The following is a 23,686-nucleotide window of genomic DNA, read 5'->3' as shown; positions in this document are numbered from 1 at the left end:
ACGGAATGATTGTGTATATGTGCGGGAACTTCCCTGCGCAAGGCGCCGCTTTTTTATTTCTGTCACTTCTCCCCACCTCAACTGCCATCATCCTTCTCCCATGCCTGTTCCACCGTGTCGGATTTATTTTACAGCTCTTGGTGAAGATTTTACGATTGCCTTTTCCCTTTCGGGAGGTTACATAATTTGACGAGCGAAGGAGGAGGAAACCAGAACGAAGCAGGAAAGGAAAGAATGTATTTTATGTTCGTCTTCTAGTTTTTAATATTTCTCATGTATTGGAGTCAGTGTTAGAAAGGAGGACGTGTGTCTGGGAGCCAGCGTGTGAAGTGTGAAATTTAGACATTATCGATCGCTTTTCCGCTTCTCATCATCGCCCATAGCCAGGCGTCTTCGCAGGAACACGGATTTGGGTGGATAACTGGTCGAGGACGGCAAAGAATGGTGTTAAACGAACCATTAAGGATCGATTGGTGATGATACCGAATGGGGAAGGGATACTGAAGGAATATGATTAGATCATGCTCCATTTGACGCAAACTTTTTGTAATAAATTGTAAGTTTTTGGAGCTCTTCGGATGACTTTTATATTTTTTATTGGAAAATAAATTCGTTCTTGCAATGCCTGAAGAGCTAGTTAAGCTAAGAATTGGTCCTATTGGCGTAGTAAAGCTGCAATAAAAACGATCTCCAAATGATTGTTTCTGCCCTTCGTCTTTGGATGGCCGCGGTGCCGTTAACAGAAGAAAAGAAGACATCTAACTTTGTTGCATTATCCGGTTATTCGCTTTTCATTCTTATCCTGTAGGGACGTGTCCTTCTGGGAAGGGGTCCTTAAGTGCAGAAAGTTCTGAGAGACTGTGTTGTCTAGAAGTATTATTTTCTGGAAACTAGAACTTGTAAATTTCTTAAGAAATTTCCAGTTTTTTGCCCTGCTATTCGAAACAGAACCTTTCAAGCGTTACACAATGTAGATAGAACTGGAATTTGAATTTTATCGCCCACAAATTGAGCCAAGAGTCCTTTGCGAGTCATAATCTACACTACCACCCCAACTCATTTGTATTTGAAGGTCTCGGTGAACTTCAAATACTGCAGAGGTGCAAGCCGAAAACATTTTCACACAAATTATGTGCTTCATGCGCTCATGAACTGACCGTGGCTTATGGTGAAGAGGACGCATGCAAAAAGAGCAGGGAAGCGCGGTTCCATTTATGAATGGTTCTGGTTCGCTTCCGGTACTGACAAGTGGTACGGAGCGCATAATAGCGAGGTCTGCTTTCGTTTGTACAATCTTTGTTAGAGATAGAGAGATCTGGATGTAAATATGCTTCATGTACTGATCACACAGTTTTAAGCATAAATGTACACATACAGCGCAAGTGGTTGAGTTATGGATTATCCAAAAACACGTCACACTGTAGCATTGGGTCTGGTTTTCGCTTTTTTTTTTGTTTTGCGTCGGTTCATTCATCGATCCGTGCTTCAAGTGGTCCCCATCGACGGTGGTGACGATTCTCACGATAATCATTTGCCCTGGACGACAACTGACGAGTGATATTAGATGCAGGTGACGGGGTGTAGGGTAGGGCTGATCACCGCCGCTGATCGAAACCATATGGCTGAGGCCCGGTTTTCTGTCACCCGGGAAATGGCTTTTTCCCGCAGCCAAACACATTCCCAGATATTGCTGATTCCCACGCCGAGATTTCAAGTGGATGTCCTTTGGTGTTGTGTGAGATTACGGTGCTTTCTTTCATCCTTGTTCGTGTTTGCAGGAGGAACGTGGTTGGGAAAATTTGAAACCCATATTTTAATTTCATTCATACGTTCGTACCCCGGGATGCAACAAAAAACATACACACACAACAGCATTGTTTTTCATTCATGATGCGCGCATGTTTGGCCTTTTTTTGTTGTTGCTTTGTTTGTTGGAAACCTTATCTGGCTTCTAATAAATTCAGCCTAAACCATTTTCCTTCGATTTCAGTTGCTATGTGCCTGGACACGGTGGCGGTATGGTCGTCCCGTGCTCTGGAATGCACCGAGAAAACGGGGAATGCTGGATTCTTGTTGATCCCAGATGCATTTGTTTATTTATGAATTGATAATTTACGCATTTAAATCCATTTGGAAGGAGCTGTACCAGAGTACGAGAGTGAACGGATGGATCAAAATAGTGCGCTGCTTGTTACTTGCGGGTGATTCATTCATAAAATGTAAAGCAAACCTCCTTTGCAGCGCTTTTGGGAGATAAATAGAAGGTTTTCTCCGGTTCTAATGCCCAATTTGCTTCTGTTGATGAATGGAGTTTGTTTGGATTGTAGAATTTACTTTGATTCTTTGATTCTTTTTTTTTACTTATCATAAGCGTCAACCACATCATAGGTTCAGAATAGGGAATTCTTTGTTTGTTATGCTGTGTTACCACCCAGCGGATGCAACCAGAAACCAATGCTTCCCGGACCAGAACTTTAGGGATCTGTGTTTTCCTTTTTAACGATCGCGATACTCTACCAACCATTCCCGCAGAGAGATGGTCTATGCAAGACACTCCAGCGTGAGATGATTGACAAAAATGTTCCCATCGATCGCACATGCATTGGCCACGCATGGCGTCTCGGTGGGATGAGATCGAGCGTGTGAGAGAAAGATGCGCAAGCATGTAATCTGAGATATGCGCTCGAAAACATCATAAACCACCAACGGCGACGCCAGGAGGGCTTACACACGCCTGTGTGGCCTAAAGAATATTTCTTGTCTGTGCCCAAGAGCATCAACAAAAGCTTCCAATGAGCCAGAAAATACCGAATAATTGTGTACGATTGTCGCAAAGACAAATGATGATGATGTGAGCGATGCGATTGCTACCTCATGCCGGAAATGCTTAAAGCTTATGCGTCAACACAAACAGCAGGGAGAGTTCAGTGTATCGGCAAAAAACGAAGGGCAATTGGGAAATTATCTAAAACCCCTTCTCAGAATTTGTCGAATTGCACAGAAAGGAAGTTGATTGTAAACGGAAAGGAAGTAGATGACGAATGTAGCACTGCTTGCATATAAATCCTATCGGAAGTAGTGATTTATTAGTCCCATAAAGAAAAAAATACGAGCAGTTTGCTTCACTTCCTGTTTTTGCCCAATTGTACCGAGATTAAGCACAGGAAAACAGGAAAAAATAGCTTTTTTTATCAGTGAAAACAACAACAAAATTGATTAAATTGAAATGTCGCAGAGGTGTGGTTATCTATTATTATCTTGGTTTTTTGATTGATGTTGATAGATTTGCACGAAATCGGAATAGTTCAATTGACGGATGTTTACTGGTTTGGTTGCGCATGGTTTGTGCGATTTTCGTTGTGATTTTATGTGTTGCGCACTGGGAAAAATACTATGAATCTCTTAAAAAAAACTGCCGATGGTAATTTTCCATCAATGAGTTTTCCCATACTTTCTTTCCCAGCCTTTTTGGCCACACAATAGCCCTGTTTTCTCTAGGGAATGTTGAGAGTTGCAAGTTAAGCTACGGCTAAAGAGAGCAAAGCAAGCGAAACAAGAATCATAAAAAAGGCAAGCAAATGAATGAGGGAAAGCAGGGCAGAAAGCGGATATAGTATTTAAGCAAAAACGACTAATCGCGATCGCACGATTTTTTTTTTTGTCGGGAAAAGGTGCAAACAAGAAGCAGTTCCATCAATTCGTTCCGGGTTCTTAGGAAGCCTTACGGTTGGGAAAAGCAGGATGGGAAATAGTGTGGTTTGCAAACCGGTGGTCGAACATCAAAGCTGTGTGTGAGAGTGGTGGGTTCCCTTGGGAAAAAGGCCGGCAAAACCCGGGGACGACGACGACGACGTGTGCCTGTGGCAATTTGGTCGTAAAAGCGGATTTTCATAGAAAACAAAAAAAAAAACAAAATCGCATTAAAATGGACTGCAGTTTTAGGAATAAATAAGGGCAAGAGGAAGGAAAACAGGAGAGTGAAAAAGAGCAAAACACCCATCAAACGGGAGGGGGATCATATAAAATGCGTACGCGAGATCGCGAAAGAGCAAAAGAAGTGGAGAGAGCTCAATCAAGAATGAAACATCATAAAATAAGGAATCAAGTTGATGAAGGGAGGCGAAAACAAAACAAAAAATGTGCAAGGAAGAGTAGCAAAAAAAAGCATGAGAACGAAATGTGAAAGAGAAGCAACAACAACAATATTCACAATGAATGAAAGAGAAGAATGGTGAACAACAAAAAAAAGTAGAATGAAGCATGAAACATAGCGAGAAGCATGAACGGGCAGCATAACAATGTAAGAAACAGAAGAGAGAAAGAGAGAAAGAGAGAGAGAGAGAGAGAGAGAGAGAGAGAGAGAGAGAGAGAGAGAGAAACAGCGATGAATAACGCCCAGCTTCGTCGGTGATGATCTTCTTCACTTTAGCCGATCAGCCGTGTGTTATGCTCTCGTACAAATTTGGTATTTCTCATGTTGCCCTGGTTCGTATTTTCTTTCTTCCTTGTTGTTGTTTTGTTTCTTTTATTTTTTCCTTTTTTTGTATGCACTTTTTTTTATCTCGCTTACCGCTCTATCGCATTGTGTTTAGCACTTTTATGCGCTTGTTCTGTTGCCGGCTTGTGCTTTTCTCTCTTACTCTCTTTCTCTCTCTCTCTTTCTCTCTGTTCCTTTTCCTTCGCACACACGCACCCGTTTTAGGGCTTAATTTCAAAAGAATTCCATTCTCGATTTTCCTCCTCTTTTTCTCTCTCTTTTTCTTTTGTTGATTGGGTGGTGTGTGGTCGAGATTCTGCCTAACTCTCTGGCCCACCGTCACACCATTCACCTCAGCTGTAAGAACGATCGTCCATTTTGTGTTCTTTTTTTTCTTTCTTTGAACTGTGCAGTGTGTAAGGCGAGAGGCACGATCGTATTTATTTATTTTTTCTAACCTTCAATTGCCCATTGAATGTGGTTCAGCGCCGTTCAGCGCGAGAGAGCACCAAAAACCCACCCATCCACCCACAGGAAAATTCTCCTCCGGACTACGCACATATACTGGCGGTGTGTGGTGCGAAAACATTCCATTTCGGTTCGGTGCGTGATCGTGTGTGTTAACAATTCTTTTTTTTTTTTTAACTTCACTCTGTTTAATAGTCGAAAGTGCAGTTGCAGTTGATAGAATTTGTGTATTATTGAAAGGAAGAAAGGTATGAACTTAGTTATTTTTAAAGAATATTTTCCACTCTTTTTCATTTCTTATTTCTTTTAAAAGTAGTAAAATATGTTTTATTCTTTTGGGCAAAAAATTCCAACCTCTATATTGCGTCCAAAATTAGTTTAAAAAAATGAAATATTCCAATATTCTATGCATTTTTTTTTTTTTTTGTAGGAAAAATACCCCACATTCATTCGCACACATTGTCTATTGACAGATATCATAATCGATTACGAGAAGGTCAATCCCGTCCTTTACTACGAAGCGAATGCACTTAACTGCATTCGATGCATTCTTTTTCGAAAAAAAAAAAATTAAAAAAAAAATAAGTTCAGCCGGGTCTCTGCTCCAATGCACAAGGGTGCATTCTTCGGCGTAAACATTACCATCGTAAAGTTGTATGGGTGTGTCCGCGGCATTAGAAAAGAATGTAGCAATGTAGCTAGCAGCAATAGACGCTAAACAACTGGCTGCTTTTTTATGTATGTGTGACGCTGTGTGCGTGTTAGTACGATGGTTGTGATGTAGAATGAGTTCATTCATACCTCTCAATGTTGTTTCTCTGTGTGAAGAAATACCAAATATTGAGAGGTGCGCCCGTCCCATGCTTCCCTCATTCGCAGCCGCCATCGTATTCGCTGGAAAATCTCTATGCGAGAACGTACATTAGCTTAAATGCTTTTTTATTTAATTACAAGTGCTGCGATCAACTAAATGTGAGAGCGTTCTTAAGAACGATTCATTTAGCAAACATATTTGCTCTGTTTATGACGTTAGCTTGTGTGTTATCAGGTTGGTTATAGATAAGATTACCACTATCGTTTGGTTCGAGGGAGCGGTTGGAGCCTTGTAAGGTTCGTTGCTTGCTTACACAGTAAGTAGCAGCACCAGCAGTTGGTCGGCCTTAATGGCGCTTAGTTGTTGGCATGAGTCCAGAGGCTATAGTGTATTGGTAGTTGCAACTCTAACTATGTGCTACGGGCACACTGGTTACAGTAGCACGCTGGTCTGGCCTGGTAGTAGCAGTCGTCTCTCTAGCAGAGCTGTGAGGAGGCTGCGCATGACCGTAAAAAGCAATCAGCAGTAGTTGCACAGCGTTGTGTGCATCTCTCGCCCTGTAGAGAAAGAGAGAGAGCGTGTGCATTTGTGTGTGCTAGTGTGAGGTTTTGCTATAATATAGTGGCAGATTTTTTTCTCCCTATAACCAGTTTCAGCTGAAGGAGATATTTAATTTTTCGCACCAAATGATCATGATCTACGATCGATGGAATTAAACAGAAATCGCTACAGTAAGCGAATTCTCTTTAGAAGAAAAATGGAAAAACGTAAATAGTATTTTCCGAGAAAATTCCTTTCTGAATGTGTGTAAAATTTTCTCGCACACAGCACACCACTACTATTCACCGAAGCGATGAATTTCCACCTCAATGCGCAGCTGTGAGATCTGTTTACATTCAAGCATGCACACGCACACACCGTTAGAACCATCAGCAGAACATGAACCGTGCATATAGGCGCATCTGTTATGATGCACAGGAGCGACTGAGAGAGAGAACGCCTGCGCGAGCAAGCGAGAGACGACGACGACGACCCTTCGGTTGAAGGGCCGCATTCCAAACGCACCCCGAGACGCGCTGCTTCGCTGTGCTCGATCGATCGCCCCAGTACGGAGTCGAATGTACTTCGGAAAGGTCGTTTCCATCTTGCTGCGACGACAAAACATCCCGCAATATCATCTATGCTACACTTGAGGCTAAAAAGGGTTGATCTTACACATTGCCCTTTCCCTATCACTTTGAAGTTTTATTATTGGTGTGTGTTTAAAAGTTTTTCCAGTGTTTTGGCTAAACAAGCTTGTGAAACAACCGTACAATGTTGTATGGGCGTGCAGTGCTGTGTGTGCTAATATAATTCATACGGCTTTTAATGTGCTGCAGCCACGCCACACAACCACCCCACGAAAGACACACGGAAACAGAAAGCGGAAATAAAACTCTCACCCCTGTTCGATCGGTTTTTTTCTTCGCAAAAGTGTGCAGAGGAAGTGCCAGTACGGGTTGGTGTGTTTGTGAATTCTATGCTCAAGAGGAAAAAGTTTTCGTACCTCCCCCCCAACGAGTGTTTGTGCCAAAATACAACACACAATAGTGTAAAGAAAGTGCGCAAAACTATCGCCGGCAAGAGAGACACACGAAGAGAAAGAGAGAGAAGGTTCGAGTGGTTTCTGAAACGGGGAAGCAAAAGAAGTGAACAAACATTTAGGGACGGATTCCCCTAAAAACTGTGAAACTGCGTAGTAAGAGAGTTCTTGACTAGCACTGAAGGCCAACCAATTTTCGAGTGCGTGTCACACGTCACACGGATCGACTAGACTCTGGCATATACGAGGCTTTGCTCTTGTGAGGGCCCTTCTTATAGAGGCTTGTGATATTTTGATAAGAAATAAGTGTGCGAGCGATAAGAGTGTGTTTGTCGCTCAGTTCTTAGTGATAGCTAAAGAAGGAATTTACGATATAATATTCATTTACCAAAGGATTAGTATACGCTGACAGACTGTTATTTATTGGAGCTACATACATACATACATCATCAAACACAAATCCTCTCGTAATCTCCGGACTTTTCCAAAGGTAAGCATTTTAATCCAACTCTGGATAAGAGGAAATCTCTGCTCTACTTTGACTTGCATTGCAAACAATAGAGTCCAAAGAGCGTGTGTGCTTTTACGCTACAATACACACACACACACACAAGCTCCGAAACCAGCATGCATAATGCTTCAGCTCTTATGCCAAGTGCTGTGTGTGCCTTTTGGTTGGGTACCCATCAGTGTGTAACGTACCGAAAATTTAGATTCGTTCGACGCTTTCCTAGTGGGGTAGAACTTACTTGTGACGGCATAATGGGCAAATGGCTGCTTGTGTTGTTTTGTCGTCATTGTTGTTGGCCGGGTTTCTCTGCACACATCCGCCGGAAACGGGCCACCATTTACATATGGCGGGACCATCTCTTTCATTCTTTATTTTGGTTTGTTTTTTTTTTGGGGTGCGTGTGTTGGAAGGGTGAAACGATACAGGGACGGGCGCGCAGGGTCTGTGTAATCATACCACATTCAGTCGCCATGCTGGTTTTTTTTTTTACCGGAAGCTACTGGGACGCATGAGCGAACGACGAGAAAGTCTTGTAGAGGATTGTGGGTAGTGTGGGAGCAGTGGGCATGGGAAGAGAATACATCTGATGCTGAAAATGTCTCTTCTCTTCCGGCCTTGGAGCGAGGATGATGGGTGAGGACGGCTCAGAGAAGAACGACCTGCAGAAAAATAATAAAAAAAATGTTTTCGGCTAGAATACTGAAGGGGATATGTGTGGGAAGAACTGTGAAAAGAAAGGAGAACTTCTTTTATTCCTATTCCAACATTTAAACATGACACAATTGTTTGGTCATCATGCATCCTGCATATGACGTTTGGTGTCGTAAAGTTTATTGTAATTCGAAAGTGATAAGAAAATCCGGTAGAAAATAATGGTAGGTTCAACATTTTACCTTTGGGTGACCTTGTTTTATCTTAATCGATTGATGTTATCGATATTGATATCGATGTCGAAACCGATCCCGGATGGTAAATTCTCCGCCGAGATCCATCTAATCGCCTTACGGCGTGGTGCTCTGGTTTTTCGCTTTGTTTTATTGCCCTGCGCCTAGGTGTGTTGTAGCGGTTTGGAAGCAACCTTTCCAACCGTTGCTGCTGTGCTGTGGTTGCCGCCAGGTACGGTAGTAGCGCCGAGATCTGTGGGAATGGAATGCGGACTTCGACCGGTCACGACAAACTAACCGCTGAGAGTAGTTATAGAATGCTTGGTCGTGTGGGTAAGGCTCCGAGATACGTAGGGAGAGAAAGAATGGGCGCCTTTTAAATGGTGGAGCACACAGAGGAGGTGGAAAGGTCGCCATAGCACATTCGCCAGGCGCTCCGTCTTTCACAGTCACAGCGAAGGGTTGTGTAAGCGCTCGTTGGGAGCCATTGAGGAATTTCTGTGTACTAACCTCCAAAAAGTAATCCATAGCAGACTACAAATATTTTGCAACAGAATTGTACAAGATCTTCTTCAGCTCTGGAAAAAAAAAATCCCATTCTGAATTCAGCTGCTTTTGTACAGGCTCATTTTTCATTGGTGGCCCCGAGGGCTCGGATCGCGCAGATGCGATCGAAATCGAAGCAGAGATGGTTGGATGAACTTCAACAAGCAAATAACAATCAGCACCACCACCACACCACACTGTTCATGATCGGTGGCCGTGTGCCACAGGACCATCTGCCCTCATTTATCCAGCACCGAAACGTGTTCCTCGAGCAGAATCGGCGGCAGCTGCTGCTGTCAACCAGCATAAGGCTTTTCGCTCGCGTGTTGGTGTGGTTTTTCTGTGCGTATGAACCGAAAAACCGAACCCGAAGTAAGGGAAAAGGAGAAGACAGGGATGAAACAAAAACGGCAGGTTGTGTGTGCCGATCCGTCGACGGATCACAATGATCCGTGATCCTTTTCGGAAACTTTCATCCTGCAGCTGCCACTTTCGGGGGATATTGAGGAACAGTTTTTGTGGAATAGATGAGACAGGGACACACGGACATGGGAGGTAGAGCAAGAAAGAAGGCGTAGAGTGAGGGTATATAGGGACCCAGAACCACCACTCGCCGAGAGGAAAATACACGAATGGAACAAAAGTTTCGCTTTTTTTTCTAGCGGTTTTTAGTTCAGACAGCTCTCTAAAACTGCAAGAAAGCAGAGGGCACGTGTTGTTCGGAGCAGGACATTTGTTTCATTATAACCTTTTTTCCCCCTTATTTGAAAAGAGGATTATCTTCCATCACTTCCATCAGCTGCTGGCTGTTGCGCACTCACTCGCCTTCGGTTCCATTCTTGAGCGCGCGTGCACCTTCTGCGAAGGATTAGATTCGACCCGGACATGACTGATGCGTGCACGCCATATGGGTCGAGGTTTGACACTGTTGTTTTCTAGGGCACTGATGCAACAAGAAGGTGACAGGAGTCCACCATCGATGCACAGAACTCCCATGACCGAGTGACGTACTTGACGTACATTGAGTGGGTTTCATGTCATGTGAATTATGTATCATAATATGTCACAATCACCTCGAATGGTTGCGCAATGAGTCATCCGCAGAATAATCAGTAGTAGACGTCGCATTTCCGGTTAATAGCTTAACTTTGCACGTGACAGATAGATTGTGTGTGTGTTTTTAAATTCGTCATTGTCGCCACTGGCGCCAGCTGATCGGTTAAAGAATTCTAAACAACATCTTTCTTTTCTTCTTCCTCTCCCTATCTTATCACCAGATTGTTATTCCTGCAGTTTTCAATAAAGCTGTGAGAATACGTTTACCAAGTTTCATCAATCTACGAACTACTGCTCTGTTCTCTCTGTTCGTTGCGTTTGCCAGTACCAGTGGCTGCATAGTGTTTACAGTGCACACTTGACGATTGCACCACTACCAACGACTACTGCAGGACTCCACCTTCAGCATCGTCACGAAAGCGCGTCATTTCATGGACCAACAGTACGATAAGGGTAGCTTCCTGCTTTGTCTGGCCATCTTTGTGCACAAGGTAACGATCGTGCTCCACTGGACGCAGAACTATCTGAAGGCTTTAGCGCTTGCACGCGTCCAGCCCACAGCGGGCGGAGAAGCTGTGAGCAACGGTGCGTCTGCCGTACCTTCTTCTACCCCGAAAGTGCCCGGCGACGCCGAAGACGACATGCGTGAAATGGCCCATGCACTATCATTGCCCGCGCCCATCGATCTACCGGACAACAAGCAAAAGGATGAAGATCTTGCGTGCATGTCACCTGAATACTTTCACATCGAGGAGAACCGGTTACGTACGTTTGGCCGCTGGCCAGTTGCATTCATCAGCCCGAACGTGCTCGCCCGCTACGGGTTTTACTACGTCGGCACGGACGATACGGTCAAGTGTTATTTTTGTCGGGTAGAGATTGGACTGTGGGAACCACAGGACGACGTGATACAGGAGCATCTGCGCTGGTCACCATTCTGTCCGCTGTTGAAGAAGCGTCCCACGAATAACGTACCGCTGAACGCGAACTACCTTGACGCGGTTCCGGAACCGAGCTACGATACGTGTGGCATAAGCGTGCGACATCACTCGTACGCAGAAAACGTCAACGATCGAGTGCGGGTTGATCTGGACCGGATGAGCGGAGATTCGTGGAGTGGTGCGAGTGACATTAGTCTGAGTAGTAGCGGTAGTAGCAATGGTAACAATGGCGCAGATGTTGAACCAATGTCCGGGGTGAGCAGCGGTGGCAGTGGACTGCAGCAAGACCGAGCCTCGATGACGGCGGCCGAATGGAACAATGGGGTGCTGATGGGTGAAAACAGTCTAATGCGCCGACCGGAATACCCGAACCTTGCAATCGAAGCCGATCGGCTCAAGACGTACGAAGATTGGCCGACGTCACTGAAGCAAAAGCCACAGCAGCTGAGCGATGCGGGCTTTTTCTACACCGGCAAGAGCGATCGGGTGAAATGCTTTAGCTGTGGCGGTGGTCTAAAGGATTGGGAACAGGACGATGAGCCGTGGGAACAGCATGCAATCTGGTACAGCAACTGTCACTACCTGCAGCTAATGAAGGGCCGTGAGTTTATTCAAAAGTGTAACGAATTGAAGGATTCGGCTGCCTCGGCAAACAATGGTACCTCGTCGTCGATGTCATCGGCTTCGTCCCAACCGTCCACGTCCGGCATCAGTTCGGCTTCGTCGTCGGTAATGAGCACTTCGCCCGCTTCGTCTAGCGGATTCAGCTCACCGACGCCGGCTGCAGATGAGGAGCGCACACTGCGCTGCAGCGATCACTATTCGTCCGGCAGCGATGAGGGTGGTGAGGATGATGCTGGCCACAACCGGAAGGTACCGTCTGACGGTAAGATCTGCAAGATCTGCTTCGTCAACGAGTACAACACAGCGTTTATGCCGTGCGGGCATGTGGTAGCGTGCGCCAAGTGCGCATCGTCCGTTAACAAATGTCCACTGTGCCAGCAACCGTTCATCAACGTGCTACGGCTGTACCTGTCGTAACAGGCGTCTTATAGCAGCGAAAGAATCAGCAAACATTTGAGTCGTTTGCGGGAAGAATCAAAAACCTCAATGTCCTTTCATGTTCCCCCACCGTTGTTACCTGGGCTGTGCCTCGATCGATCGAAAGGGATGTGTCTGTGAGTGTGTTGATTGCGATGGATAGAGGAGGGGGGGGGGGGGGGGAGGCCGTTGGCAGCAGCATCCGTGCACATCCGTCGATCGTTTTCCGTTAGGTTCGGACGATCCGAATAATCACTCAATATGTCGTGTTGTAATGGGCAAAATGTGTGTCGTAAGTTAAATAAATTACCACCCCACGATTTTTACAAGGTGCCGGGAAAGAAGGCGACAAAGAATCTGACGACTATGACTCTTTATTGGCACAGTAAAAAAAAAGGCGGCCATCGCCTAAAGAGAACGGATCCACAAGTGTAACATGGGTGTGTTAAAAGGAAAATAAAATTTTCCCCTCTATTAGACGTAAGGGTGTGCAAACGAAGAACAGCAACGGAGCGGTAGTAGGTATCAGTAGGAAGAGTAAGTAGGGGTTGTAATAGAGCTGGCAAGGGGATCGAGATGCTCGTGCTTGTGTGTTACTACTCCTGGGTGGGCGACACACAAACACCGATGATCTCCGGTAAACAGCAGTCTGTACAGATTAGCAAGTAACATGTAAATGCTGGATTATGTGTTGATCCGAATTGGATTTTTTTATACCTCTAGGTTTGTAAGCACAAACTTCTTTTTTTCTTAAAGTTCGTACGCACCGGGTTGCCTTCTACAATTTTTATTTCGCAATTGAAATGTTTTGCCTGCTCGCAATCGGAGTTATCTTTTATGTTAAACGCGTTCAGAAACAAACAAAAAAGGCTGTCCAATTACTACACGAACCCATTGCTATCGCGGCCCTTACAGAACGGTAACTCGGTGCGTAAGTGTCCTGAATGGCGCAAAACTGTCTCAAAGAACAAGGATTTAAATGTAATGTAAAAGGATGGCTGATAATTTCACTAGTTTGAATGAGTTCAATTTAGACGTTAAGGCCGACCCCTCTCACCTTCACAAAACTTAATAATGTTTAGTTCCAGGCGAATAATTAACTAATAAGACTTTTTGATTGCTGTTCAGCATTATTACATTAGCTTTAAGTGGAATGCGTTGCCTAAAAACGAAACATTAACAGTGAAACAGTAAACCGCCGAGACAAGCGACCAGCTAAATAATTTCAAAACACTACTGCACTGCAACAAACAAAACCAACAACCATCTGCGCTATTAAAACCGTACATATCTCTGTAAAATTGACATTAAAAAGCTCGACAACACCACAAAACGATCTCTCAACGATGGAACGACTACGTGAAACTTCGTATGTTAGGATGATAAAGTAGTTAAAGTTAAAGATCTTCTAAGCACATGGTAAACAAAGTGGTTTAAGAATTCTAGTGTGAATATATAGTTTCAGAAAAAAGGTACTATCATAATAATAATGTAACAATAAATGGTATTTGCTAAGCGTAATGTTGAATCTAAACAATGGATGTGTGTTTTGTAGGCAATTTCATGCCATTCCGCGTCCTGATGCTGATATCCGAAACGTGGTTGCCGATGCTGTTACCACCATAGTAAGGTTGCTATTTTCATCCCAGCAGCGACGGGTATATTGCGCCAGACTACTTCGGTCTGAGTGAGTTTATTTTCGGTTCATAAATATCACCATCATTAGGCCGAACACACGGCGGATCAAGGCGCACTCGCGTTTTTTTTTTTTTTTTTTTTTTGGTTGGTATATTTTTGCACCACTGTGCAACATTCGTCCATTAAACGGACGACCGAGACAACGGGTGTCTGGATTCACAGACGAATTCTATCAAACCAGGCTGTCTGGAAACGTTGGAAACTATTTAAAGTGTTGACTATATTTAGCAGACAACATTAAGTCGCAATTTTGCAGTCAGTCGACGGTGTAGGATTTCCGCAATAATCGCCATGTACTTGAAAAGGGACAACATCAAACACCCGAATGTGTGCGCGTATGGGCGGTCTGCTGTTGTGGGTACAATTAAAAGAATGGTGTCGTCTATCTGGATCTCTACAGTTCGAGTGCACAATTGACCAATATAGCAAGCTTTCGATGAGTGTGTACGTACTATCTAGGATTTCGCGAGAATATCAATTACTGTACTAATGTAAGCTTCATATCCTCTTTTGAAGTGTTCATTCATGGTTCCACGTGTGAATCACGGTGACATTGAGACACTAATTGACGGCAATAAAATATTGTTCTACTTATACACAATGTTTTATTATGTTTTTCCCCTCCGGTTGATAGGATCGTTTACAAACAAACTCTGCGTTGTGCTATGTTCCAGGTCGTCGTTCAGGTCAGCTTGCGATCAGGCAGGGGGCAGGGAATCCCTTAAACGATTCTGTTGCTACACTTTTGGGAGGATTAACCATACAAAATCAAAGCTTCTGTTGCCTTTGTTGGTAAATAAGATGGCTGTAGCTTATCATGTGTTGTTTGTGTTTGAGTGGGACTGCTTCCAGCGGCAAAACAATCTCCATATATGAAGCATTGGAAGTTGGCTTAGGCTTGGCTTGAACTTTGTTGCTTACATATGATAATGTGAGCGATTATCGCCTTCTGTCCTGTCGGAGTCAATACAAGCTCCCATGATGAGTCAGAACACCGACAGAAAAACATGACAAATTTAATATAATTATTGCGGTATCCTGCATTTTGCAATCGTTTTAAGTCTTCTTAAAAATCCATCAGTATGTACTGTTTATCTGATAATTTTTATAAATTTTGATATACAATCAGGTTTAAGCATGCCTAATCAATGATAATGGAATCGATTGAAGTCCGGTGACCAACCAATTCAGCAGAATATTTCTCAACTCATCATGATTCGTTTTGTTTCGCTAAAACTGTATACTTCAATTGTAATAATGTTACTGGAAATTCCCACAGTCACAAATGTCTGTTTAAACCACGTTTTGTTTTCGCCATTGTTTATCCACTTACAATACGCACGAGGCCCTTACAATTGAAGGTGGGAGTGATTGCGAGAAGGAATTTTCATTCGCTCCTGTAATGAAACGTGAGAAGAAATCGATATCACGCCACACACAGACAGGTGTCGACGACGACAGATATTCGAAACAACCGATAATTAGTAGAAGCGTTCGAGTTGGTGGACAATTATCACATGCCAAGGTAGTGCCAGTAGATCAAGCGATCGATTGTGGGTGATGCTTTGGATGTCAAAGATTTGACAAGTAGTAGTAGTAGTAGCGGTGGCGGTGTAGCAATAGGCAGTTAAAACGCATTATGGTACGCACAGAGTGTGTGTGTGGGTTGAAATTTTGCACCGTAATACATGGCCAGGTTTCCATAGTTGTCTGAACCAACCATACTGCGAAGTTGCGGATATGCAAATAATTAAAGACCGAGAGTGGGCAATTTGAGTGGTCGTGTCAACGGAGAGGGCATTACTGTTGACTCACGGGCTGGTGACGTTAGCAGTCCACATATGCGAATATGTGGTAATAATGGAAGATTTACAGAAGTTTCGAGATGGACATTTCAAACCAAAAAATATCTTTTGGACAATTCAGTATTGCTAGTCCGTAGCGATCCTCAGACGTTGATTTCAATACAACTGAAAAATTTACTACAGATTCCCGTTCATTGTAAATAGGAATGGTCCCAGATCGGATTTTAACTCCGGTGCTGCCGTGTGAAGTCCAGTGCTGTTGTTGCCTCTACCACGGGGCTTTTATAACTGCGCTAGGCGCATTGATAACTACGCTTTCTGATGATGCTACGCTTCGATTATGTGCTAGCAATTTAACGACGTGTCAAGTCCATGATATCTAATCAGACACAACTGATACGAAATCAATCATAAAATACCCCTGCTTGATGCATTAAGTTGTCAGTGTTATTTTTGCTATGTTTAGAACACATTTCTAGCAATACGGCCTGGCCGTCCTTTATGAATAAAAAAAAAAAAAGAACGCATTTCTACCAGATGCCGCAATTGAGAAGGTAATTATGGTGGTTTAGTTTTAGTATTTCACGATGTTCATATCCTAGTGTGGACACAGTGCTAGGTGTGTGCTAGAAGAATAACTGAATAACTCTATTAAGTGCTAAAAGAGCAAGGTACTTAAACCTATTTTACATGGTTAATTTAGTGTAAATGATGTGAAAAAAATAATTTGTGCCAAATTTAAAATCACTAATGTTACATATGCCCCTATTGCAGGGATTAAGTGTGGATCAATTGAATGCATCGGTTCACCTCAATTTCCATGTCTGGATATCAAAGCGGATACTTAACTTAGTTAAGTTCGGAAACACGTACGTCAGTTATAGGTTTGTGCTTTCCTAATATGGTAGTGCCACGTTATTCCATTCGACCTCTATATCTGTGGGGCTCACATGACACCTGCTGTACGCTGCTTCTTCCAGCTTTGTTTTTAATATGAACCAAAACCAAAGATAAGCTACATCGTGGAATGTTACTCTTTTGATCAACTGCAGTGGAAAGGCAACTACAATATCAGTCACTGAAACCATGGATAAGCATAAGAATCATTATCTCATGCAGGATTCGATTCGGGAAAGCGATTAACTTTACCATTTACGGATGTCATTCATTTATTATTGAATTTATAATTTTTTTATTTTTTATTATTTACTTATTCATTAAATTATTATTATTTATTATGTAGTTCATCAGGTGGGCAGTACAGACGAGTGCTAAGAAAAGAAGTTGGCCATCAACCATAGATGACAGTAAAACTATACATCGATTACAAGCGGCTATATCACAAGTGGATAATAACGTAAATGAAATTAACAGAGTATACGGGATATGGATACTGATGTAGAAAGATATGACAATCGATTGTTACGCGACACTACCGCTATACCTGCAGTGAGTCTTAACAAAGAGGTGGATCGGTTGCGAACGTTTGAATCCTGGCCACTTGCTTACATTCAGCCGAGCGATCTAGCTCGGTGGGGGTTCTACTACGTTAGAAGAGATGATGTAGTGCGCTGCTACTTTTGTAAGATTGAGCTTGGAAGCTGGGAAGAAACCGATGTGGTGCCTCAGGAACACCTCAAATGGTCGCGCCATTGTCCATTGATGACAAAGCATCCAACAACGAATGTACCGCTCGATCCAAACTTTCTCAACCAGCTAGCTGAATTAGTTCCGGATGTAACTGGTGCTGTGGATGAGCCACAGTGGAACATCGTAGAATATTTTCTAGGTGAAACGTCGAACAATGGACCGTTTGCGAATCAAACCGCTCTGCAGCCAGATTCCGTACCAATATACCGCCCGATGTTCCCACACTATCAAGGAGAATCGGCACGTTTGTTGAGCTTCAAGGAATGGCCTAAAGCGATGAAACAAACGCCAGAACAGCTGGCCGACGCTGGTTTCTTCTACACCGGAAAGAGTGACATTGTGCAGTGCTTTTGCTGCGGTAGTGCCCTAAGAAACTGGCTGAGCGAAGATGACCCGTGGACAGAGCATGCAGCCAACTTCAGTGGATGTTATTATGTGAAGTTGATGAAGTCAGAAGACTTTATTCGCCAATGTCAGAAGCAAACGACAGCGAACGATAGCAGCGTGGAACAGGCCGAAGCTAATGTTGTGTCGAAACCCAATGAAGCTTCCGAGGATGAGGTGACGGATGAGAAAAGTTGTAAGGTTTGCTACAGCAGACCGTATGACACGGTTTTCATGCCGTGTGGGCACGTGGTAGCGTGTGGAAAGTGTGCCAGTTCCGTTACCAAATGTCCACTGTGCAACGAGCAGTACACCAACGTCGTACGGATATTTCTTTCGTAGATACTACTGTGCGCACTTTGGCTTATAGGATGGGGATGTGCAATGTTAGGGTTAATAGTGAAATTAATTATTTTAATAATTTTAATTTTTAGAGAAATAAAACAGAACACTCGACCCGATGGTAGAGGCGCCTCAACAGCACCGATCCTCACACGGCAGGACCGATGTTTGGATTCCATCCGGGCTGTTCTCTCGTAGTGAGGAATTACTATCCAACTACGTGGTATCTTCGACTCTAGTAAGTCGGCGTGACCATAGCATTAGAAGTAGCGTGATCGTATTCCCCAACACACTTAAACGAAATTATTTATTACAGTATAAAATTTTAGGTTAAACATTATCAGAACACAAACAAATGTAATTAGATGCACATAAATATTAGACATTCAAGTGCAATGTGTTCTAATCGGAAATAATTATTTAAGTAGGGAAAATTTAAGAGAGTTCATCCGATTGCGCAGTAGGATATAAAACATGAAAGGACGATATTGCATAAAGTACGCCAAAAGTCACGTACGCATAATGCAGAAGATAGAGCAGGATAATGAAGTGTAATCATGCATAACGGAGCGGATAGGCTAAATATGCCCATAAGCGCAAGCATATGTAATTATTTCATATAAAAGGAAACTCGCGCGGAGCTAGAAATCAGAGTTTCAATTACAAAGTTCAATCGCACAGTACATTCCAATTACACAGTCCAAATTGCTAAGTCCAAACGTGGAGTTTAAAATCACTGTTCTATAAAACGAAAGTGGCAAAATAAAGTTGTAAGAAGTGAAACACAAAAACCCGCCTAAATTCCGAGGAACGTCAGTGTGTCAGAAAGACGGTCTTGATAGAGTTAGTCTGTTTTTTTTTATTGTTTGACCACAAGGACAAGTTAAAAATAAAACGCAAGAGATAAAAGAAATAAGTTCATTTTCAAATCCACATTCCAGACAGGTTTATCTAAAGATAAACCTGTCTGGAATGTGGATTTGAAAATGAACTTATTTCTTATCATATCTTCCGCTTTAGGCCAATCCTTGAAGCTCAATAAACGTGCCGATTCTCCTTGATAGTGTGGGAACATCGGGCGGTATGTTGGTACGGAATCTGGCTGCAGAGCGGTTTGATTCGCAAACGGTCCATTGTTTGACGTTTCACCTAGATAATATTCTACGATATGATATTCTTCAGATATGACCTGTCTGAGCTTGAAGCTTTAGCGTATATCCATGGTGCCCAACCGTAATCCGTTTGAATGAAAGAAAAATTTGTTGAAGAAAGTGTTGACGCTGCAAATTTATTAAACTTTGATTTTCAAACTAAGCTCGTTTCAGGTTTGTTTTATTTTCAATGCGACAATGTCCATAGGCGTCGTAAGCCGCACTTACTCTACTTCGTGGTAACCGAGTGTGTGAAGAACGATCGCATGCTACACGTGGAGCCCTTTACAACCTTCTGCAGCTCAACGCACCTGGCATTAGAATCGTCGTATCCCATGCAGTCCTACAAAAGAAGTGTAAAAATGTGTGTTAAAAAAAAAACGGCCACTCTAGAGCGATCGGCGCCTGTTTACCTGCAACCAGCTCTTCACCATACACTCGAAGAACCGCTCCAGCCGCTCGTCACACACGATACGCCGGAAGTCTCCATCGAACGTATTGCCCACGACAAACTCGAACAGCATGTTCTGACATTGCTCGTAGTGAGCGGACAGCTTCGGTCCCACGGTAATCAGGCTCGAAAGGGTCAACATGCTGTTGACGAGAATTTTCTGTGCCCGAAAGTTTTGCAACAAACAGTGCCCGATGCAGGACGTACTGGAGAGGGGCTTTGCCAGACATTCGATGATGACGTTATGGAGACTAAGAAAGCTTGTACAACAGGTTTGGGGCCTTACGTCCCGCACTGTCAGCGCTTCCGGGCAGGAAGAATTATCCAGTGCGGCTTGCAGTTTTTCCGGGCTTCCGTAGATTTCTTGGGGTGCGGTTGGAAGTACCAGTGCACAAACGGCACACAACAGTAGCCAGGAAAGGATGGTCGCTAATGGTGTCATGTTATTGGAGCACACAAAAACTGTGGATGCACGGGGGAGATTGAATGCTTTTTATAAACTTTCAATCGGGTTTCGACAAGAAAGAGGGTTCGCATTAGCGCGACCATCATCATCAGGTTTGAAACTGGTGAGTAATGGACCGTAAAGTGGTGAAGGTGTTTAACGACACAATAGTCAAAATAATGTGGTTAATGAACAATTTTCACACTTGTTACAGCAAACCGAATAGAATGGTGAGTCAACGAAAGAGATTTGTTCCAAATAGGCTTCTATTAAAATTCCATTACCCAACGTGCGTGCGTCCGGAAGCAGTGTGGAGTATAAATAACTACCGTCCATGATGGTGGAATCATTCCAGCAACGGATCAGCATCAGTACTCCCACAGCAAACACCTTCCCACAAACGCATCGAAACAACATGAATCCCGCTTACGGTAAAGTTTTCCTGGTCGTGTGCAGCACCCTGCTGGTTAGTGTGGCCGGTGTACCGAACGCTTGCGGCAAACTAGATCTGAAGACGGATCCATTCACCTGCTGCACCATCCCGAAGCTGCTGGACGTGTCGATCGTGAGCAGCTGCTTTGAGAAGTTCCCCATCGATAAGGATGCTGCGGATAAGGGAACTGGTGGCATGCCCAACACGGAAGTGAGTATTTGCTGGCCGTCCGTCAGCAGAAACGACTAATGTATGTATGTCTTCCGTTCACAGTGCATGTCCGAGTGCATCCTGAACACTACCGGCATCTACAATCGTGGCGAGCTGGACGAGAAGAAGCTGAACAGCGTGTTCATTGACAGCCTGCCACAAACCAGCCCGTGGTTGAGCGTGGTCCGCAAGGCAATCAAGGATTGTTCGGCGAAGGCTACTAAGAAGGACAAGGAGTTCGGAAAGGCCGTTGCACAACAGAAGAAAACCGGCGGCAAGGGAGCTACGGTGTGCAATCCGGAGGCTAGCTTCCTGGTCGATTGTATCCACACCACGGTGTTCAGTGAATGTCCAGTTAACCTACGCTCGACCACGACGGAGTGTGACGCCATCTGGAAGTTCCTGAAGAACTGCCCATTCAGCGCTCTGCGCCAGTAGAGGTGGTGCGGCTGGAAAAGTTTGCCTCAGCACGTTGTCAGTCGACACAATCTTGGGTGATGGGTTCTATACATATATGCGGCTTCCTACTGGTTGCTGTCACTCAGCGCACCAGCAAAAAACCAAAACGAACTACACGGTCAGCAATAAAGACTTTAAACAATTGAAAACGAAGCAAACGACACCGAAGTATTGAAATTAGAGTAAGGATCGCAGCAAGGCTGATCACCACTTTGCTTGAAAGATTTTATTCTTATTAGTTCCATTTTGTTAACTACCAGAGAAGGATCAACAACGAGATAGAGATAGATAGAGAGAGGGAGAGAGAGAAAGAGAGAGAGAGAGAAAGAGAGAGAGAGAGAGAGAGAGAGAGAGAGAGAGAGAGAGAGAGATAGAAAGATAGCGTATGCTTAGGATCGGGATCGTGGGAGTGTGCTCTAAAGAGTGCGGCACATATATCCGCCTACGGTGTGGTGTGATACGACAAGCAAACACTTTGGCCCTTAATCGCAAATTGGGACAATCACTGCCGGGATAGGGAATTAAGGAGTTGGCTGTGCACAACAATAAAGCGGGACACGACATCTGAAGTACTCTTGCTCTGTGGAATGTCTCGAACCTCGTTTAAAACCATTCAACATTCGCTACGTAAGCTAGCGCTGGAAATATCATTCCATTCGAGCCACTTGGCCACCTCGGGTGGTAAATCAGGCTTGGAAAGGCTTGCCGTATCAATACCGCTCGTACCCGTTTCCACCTTTTCCAGATACTCCGTCGAGCTGGTGGTGGTAGTCGGTAATTTCTTCGTGGCGCTCTGCAAATTGATGCCACTCTTGAGCAGCGTTGCCATAACGTCCTCTACCGAACATTGCATGACACGCTGCCGACAGAGGGCAATGCAGTGGATGAATCCGTCCGTACCGCCGAGAAACCGATGCTCCATAAAGATGGATTGATTGTCCCAGTAGACGATCTACGGGGATAATCGATCTCACGTCACACGATCGCTATTGATATGGAAACGGTTTACTTACCCGTGAGCTGATCGTGAAGCGGGTAAAGGGACGAATAAAGCGTCGGTAGCGTATGGTGGTGGCACCCTGCACTACGGAACCACCTTTACTGCGAATCGTCCGGTAGAGGGATGTCCGTTCGTAGAAATCTACACGTGCAAAGTCTATTTCACGCAGATAACGCGCATTGTTCATGTGGTACAGCAGTGTGTCGATGTCATTCGTTAGACAAAGTCCTACAAAAATGCGAATGAAGACATTAGTGGCTTATGGAGGCAAAATACTCTTTGAGCTTTAAGACATTAAGGTCTATTTGGAGAGCTCTTTAATAGATACATATCGATCCTAATCAAATCTTTCCTCGACTGCAATCGTAACGAATGGTATCGATTACAAGCAAAGCACGAATTCTCTACACATGTTTTATGCATAATGGGCAAAAGAAAGAAAACAAGCAATAAAAGACTTAATCGCTTGCTTGCCGCTTGCTCCAATCACAAGCGGCAGCCGATCGAAACCACACAACTACTGCTGTGCTAAATTTAGCATACCGCGCTTCGTAATAAGCCCGCTTTTGGGTGGGCTTTCTTCAAGAAAAATCGAACTATTGGTATTGGCTGTTTGACATTGTTGTAAAATTCGCGTTTTAAAAAAAAGGATACTCACCCACAACAGTTCCTGTGTCCAGTATGTGCATCCGCTTCTTGAGATAGCGCGCCGACACCACGCAAAGGCACATCCGCAGAAAGTAGTGCAGCTCAAATAAGGCATACAGTGAGACCATCACGCCGAGCACAATTCCTAGCGCCGTACACAACATTCTTGCGTTGTTGCTGTTGTAGTTGGTTTAACTTTTGCCGTGCACTAAGAAAAGCTGGAAACGTCCTGTTGAAGCACACCACTTGTATGTTCGCTGTTACCAAGTGGATATACCAGCACGCTCCTTTTGTGTTCGATGCGTTCCGATGAAGTGCTCACATTTCTCGGGTGCCAATCAATCCGTTCAAGCGGGAAGCTAAGTATCACTAAATTTTTTTGTTTTGTTTTTCTTGCTTCAACTCCGATCAAATCATCCTTTTGTTCCTTCCTGCATTGGTCAATGATTGGATGCCTTGGATGGAAATCTGACCGCAGTGACGGTATCCAGATGACAGTTTGGTCGGGAATGTGTGTGTGTGTGTGTTTGCAAACGGAAGTATATGTACGGTGGTAGCGAACAGCAAGGACGAACGGGTAGGCCATGGCGGTTTGTTTTGGTTATGGTAGCGCATGCGCTACTACGATCTGTAATGTCGAACGATATTGGCGTGCATTTCGGATTCATTTTTGAACACACTACTACAAGC

General features: G+C 44.0%; 6 protein-coding genes across 6 annotated transcripts in view; 4 read left to right on the top strand and 2 right to left on the bottom strand.

Annotated features, from left to right (window-relative positions):
- LOC126561506 (importin-7) overlaps window positions 1–23,686 on the top strand; it is a 431,061-nt gene that overhangs the window by 216,178 nt on the left and 191,197 nt on the right. The window lies entirely within an intron of this gene.
- On the top strand, window positions 10,747–12,343 carry LOC126562062 (death-associated inhibitor of apoptosis 1-like). The gene has a single exon (XM_050218474.1). It carries the CDS (start codon window positions 10,770–10,772, stop codon window positions 12,318–12,320), a length of 1,551 nt encoding a protein of 516 aa, XP_050074431.1. The 5' UTR covers window positions 10,747–10,769; the 3' UTR covers window positions 12,321–12,343.
- Window positions 16,937–18,199, top strand: LOC126562673 (death-associated inhibitor of apoptosis 1-like). Its single transcript, XM_050219236.1, has 2 exons — window positions 16,937–16,965; window positions 17,281–18,199. Exons 1-2 carry the CDS (start codon window positions 16,937–16,939, stop codon window positions 18,197–18,199), a joined length of 948 nt encoding a protein of 315 aa, XP_050075193.1.
- LOC126561156 (uncharacterized) lies at window positions 19,580–20,243 on the bottom strand. The gene is made up of 2 exons (XM_050217102.1): window positions 19,764–20,243; window positions 19,580–19,693 (listed from the first exon to the last, which is right to left on the bottom strand). The coding sequence occupies exons 1-2, from the start codon at window positions 20,241–20,243 to the stop codon at window positions 19,580–19,582; spliced, it is 594 nt and encodes a 197-aa protein (XP_050073059.1).
- Window positions 20,662–21,327, top strand: LOC126563039 (uncharacterized). The gene is made up of 2 exons (XM_050219648.1): window positions 20,662–20,889; window positions 20,953–21,327. The coding sequence occupies exons 1-2, from the start codon at window positions 20,662–20,664 to the stop codon at window positions 21,325–21,327; spliced, it is 603 nt and encodes a 200-aa protein (XP_050075605.1).
- LOC126562925 (protein THEM6) lies at window positions 21,962–23,173 on the bottom strand. Its single transcript, XM_050219526.1, has 3 exons — window positions 23,007–23,173; window positions 22,362–22,576; window positions 21,962–22,300 (listed from the first exon to the last, which is right to left on the bottom strand). Exons 1-3 carry the CDS (start codon window positions 23,158–23,160, stop codon window positions 21,962–21,964), a joined length of 708 nt encoding a protein of 235 aa, XP_050075483.1. The 5' UTR covers window positions 23,161–23,173.

This window comes from Anopheles maculipalpis, chromosome 3RL, assembly GCF_943734695.1.
Source record: "Anopheles maculipalpis chromosome 3RL, idAnoMacuDA_375_x, whole genome shotgun sequence".
Taxonomy (NCBI): domain Eukaryota; kingdom Metazoa; phylum Arthropoda; class Insecta; order Diptera; family Culicidae; genus Anopheles; species Anopheles maculipalpis.
This window is presented reverse-complemented; position numbering and strand designations above follow the sequence as displayed.

What these genes read in the sequence shown, in the direction of transcription:
- LOC126562062 (XM_050218474.1), top strand. Translation starts at nt 10,770, where the DNA reads ATGGACCAACAGTACGATAAGGGTAGCTTCCTGCTTTGTCTGGCCATC.
- LOC126562673 (XM_050219236.1), top strand. Translation starts at nt 16,937, where the DNA reads ATGCAGGATTCGATTCGGGAAAGCGATTA. An exon ending in TCGATTCGGGAAAGCGATTA is followed by an intron (nt 16,966 to 17,280) that starts ACTTTACCATTT and finishes TGCAGTGAGTCT; the next exon opens with TAACAAAGAGGTGGATCGGT.
- LOC126561156 (XM_050217102.1), bottom strand. Translation starts at nt 20,243, where the DNA reads ATGACACCATTAGCGACCATCCTTTCCTGGCTACTGTTGTGTGCCGTT. An exon ending in TGGTGAAGAGCTGGTTGCAG is followed by an intron (nt 19,694 to 19,763) that starts GTAAACAGGCGC and finishes CTTCTTTTGTAG; the next exon opens with GACTGCATGGGATACGACGA.
- LOC126563039 (XM_050219648.1), top strand. Translation starts at nt 20,662, where the DNA reads ATGAATCCCGCTTACGGTAAAGTTTTCCTGGTCGTGTGCAGCACCCTG. An exon ending in GTGGCATGCCCAACACGGAA is followed by an intron (nt 20,890 to 20,952) that starts GTGAGTATTTGC and finishes TTCCGTTCACAG; the next exon opens with TGCATGTCCGAGTGCATCCT.
- LOC126562925 (XM_050219526.1), bottom strand. Translation starts at nt 23,160, where the DNA reads ATGTTGTGTACGGCGCTAGGAATTGTGCTCGGCGTGATGGTCTCACTG. An exon ending in GGACACAGGAACTGTTGTGG is followed by an intron (nt 22,577 to 23,006) that starts GTGAGTATCCTT and finishes GCATTTTTGTAG; the next exon opens with GACTTTGTCTAACGAATGAC. An exon ending in GCTTCACGATCAGCTCACGG is followed by an intron (nt 22,301 to 22,361) that starts GTAAGTAAACCG and finishes TTATCCCCGTAG; the next exon opens with ATCGTCTACTGGGACAATCA.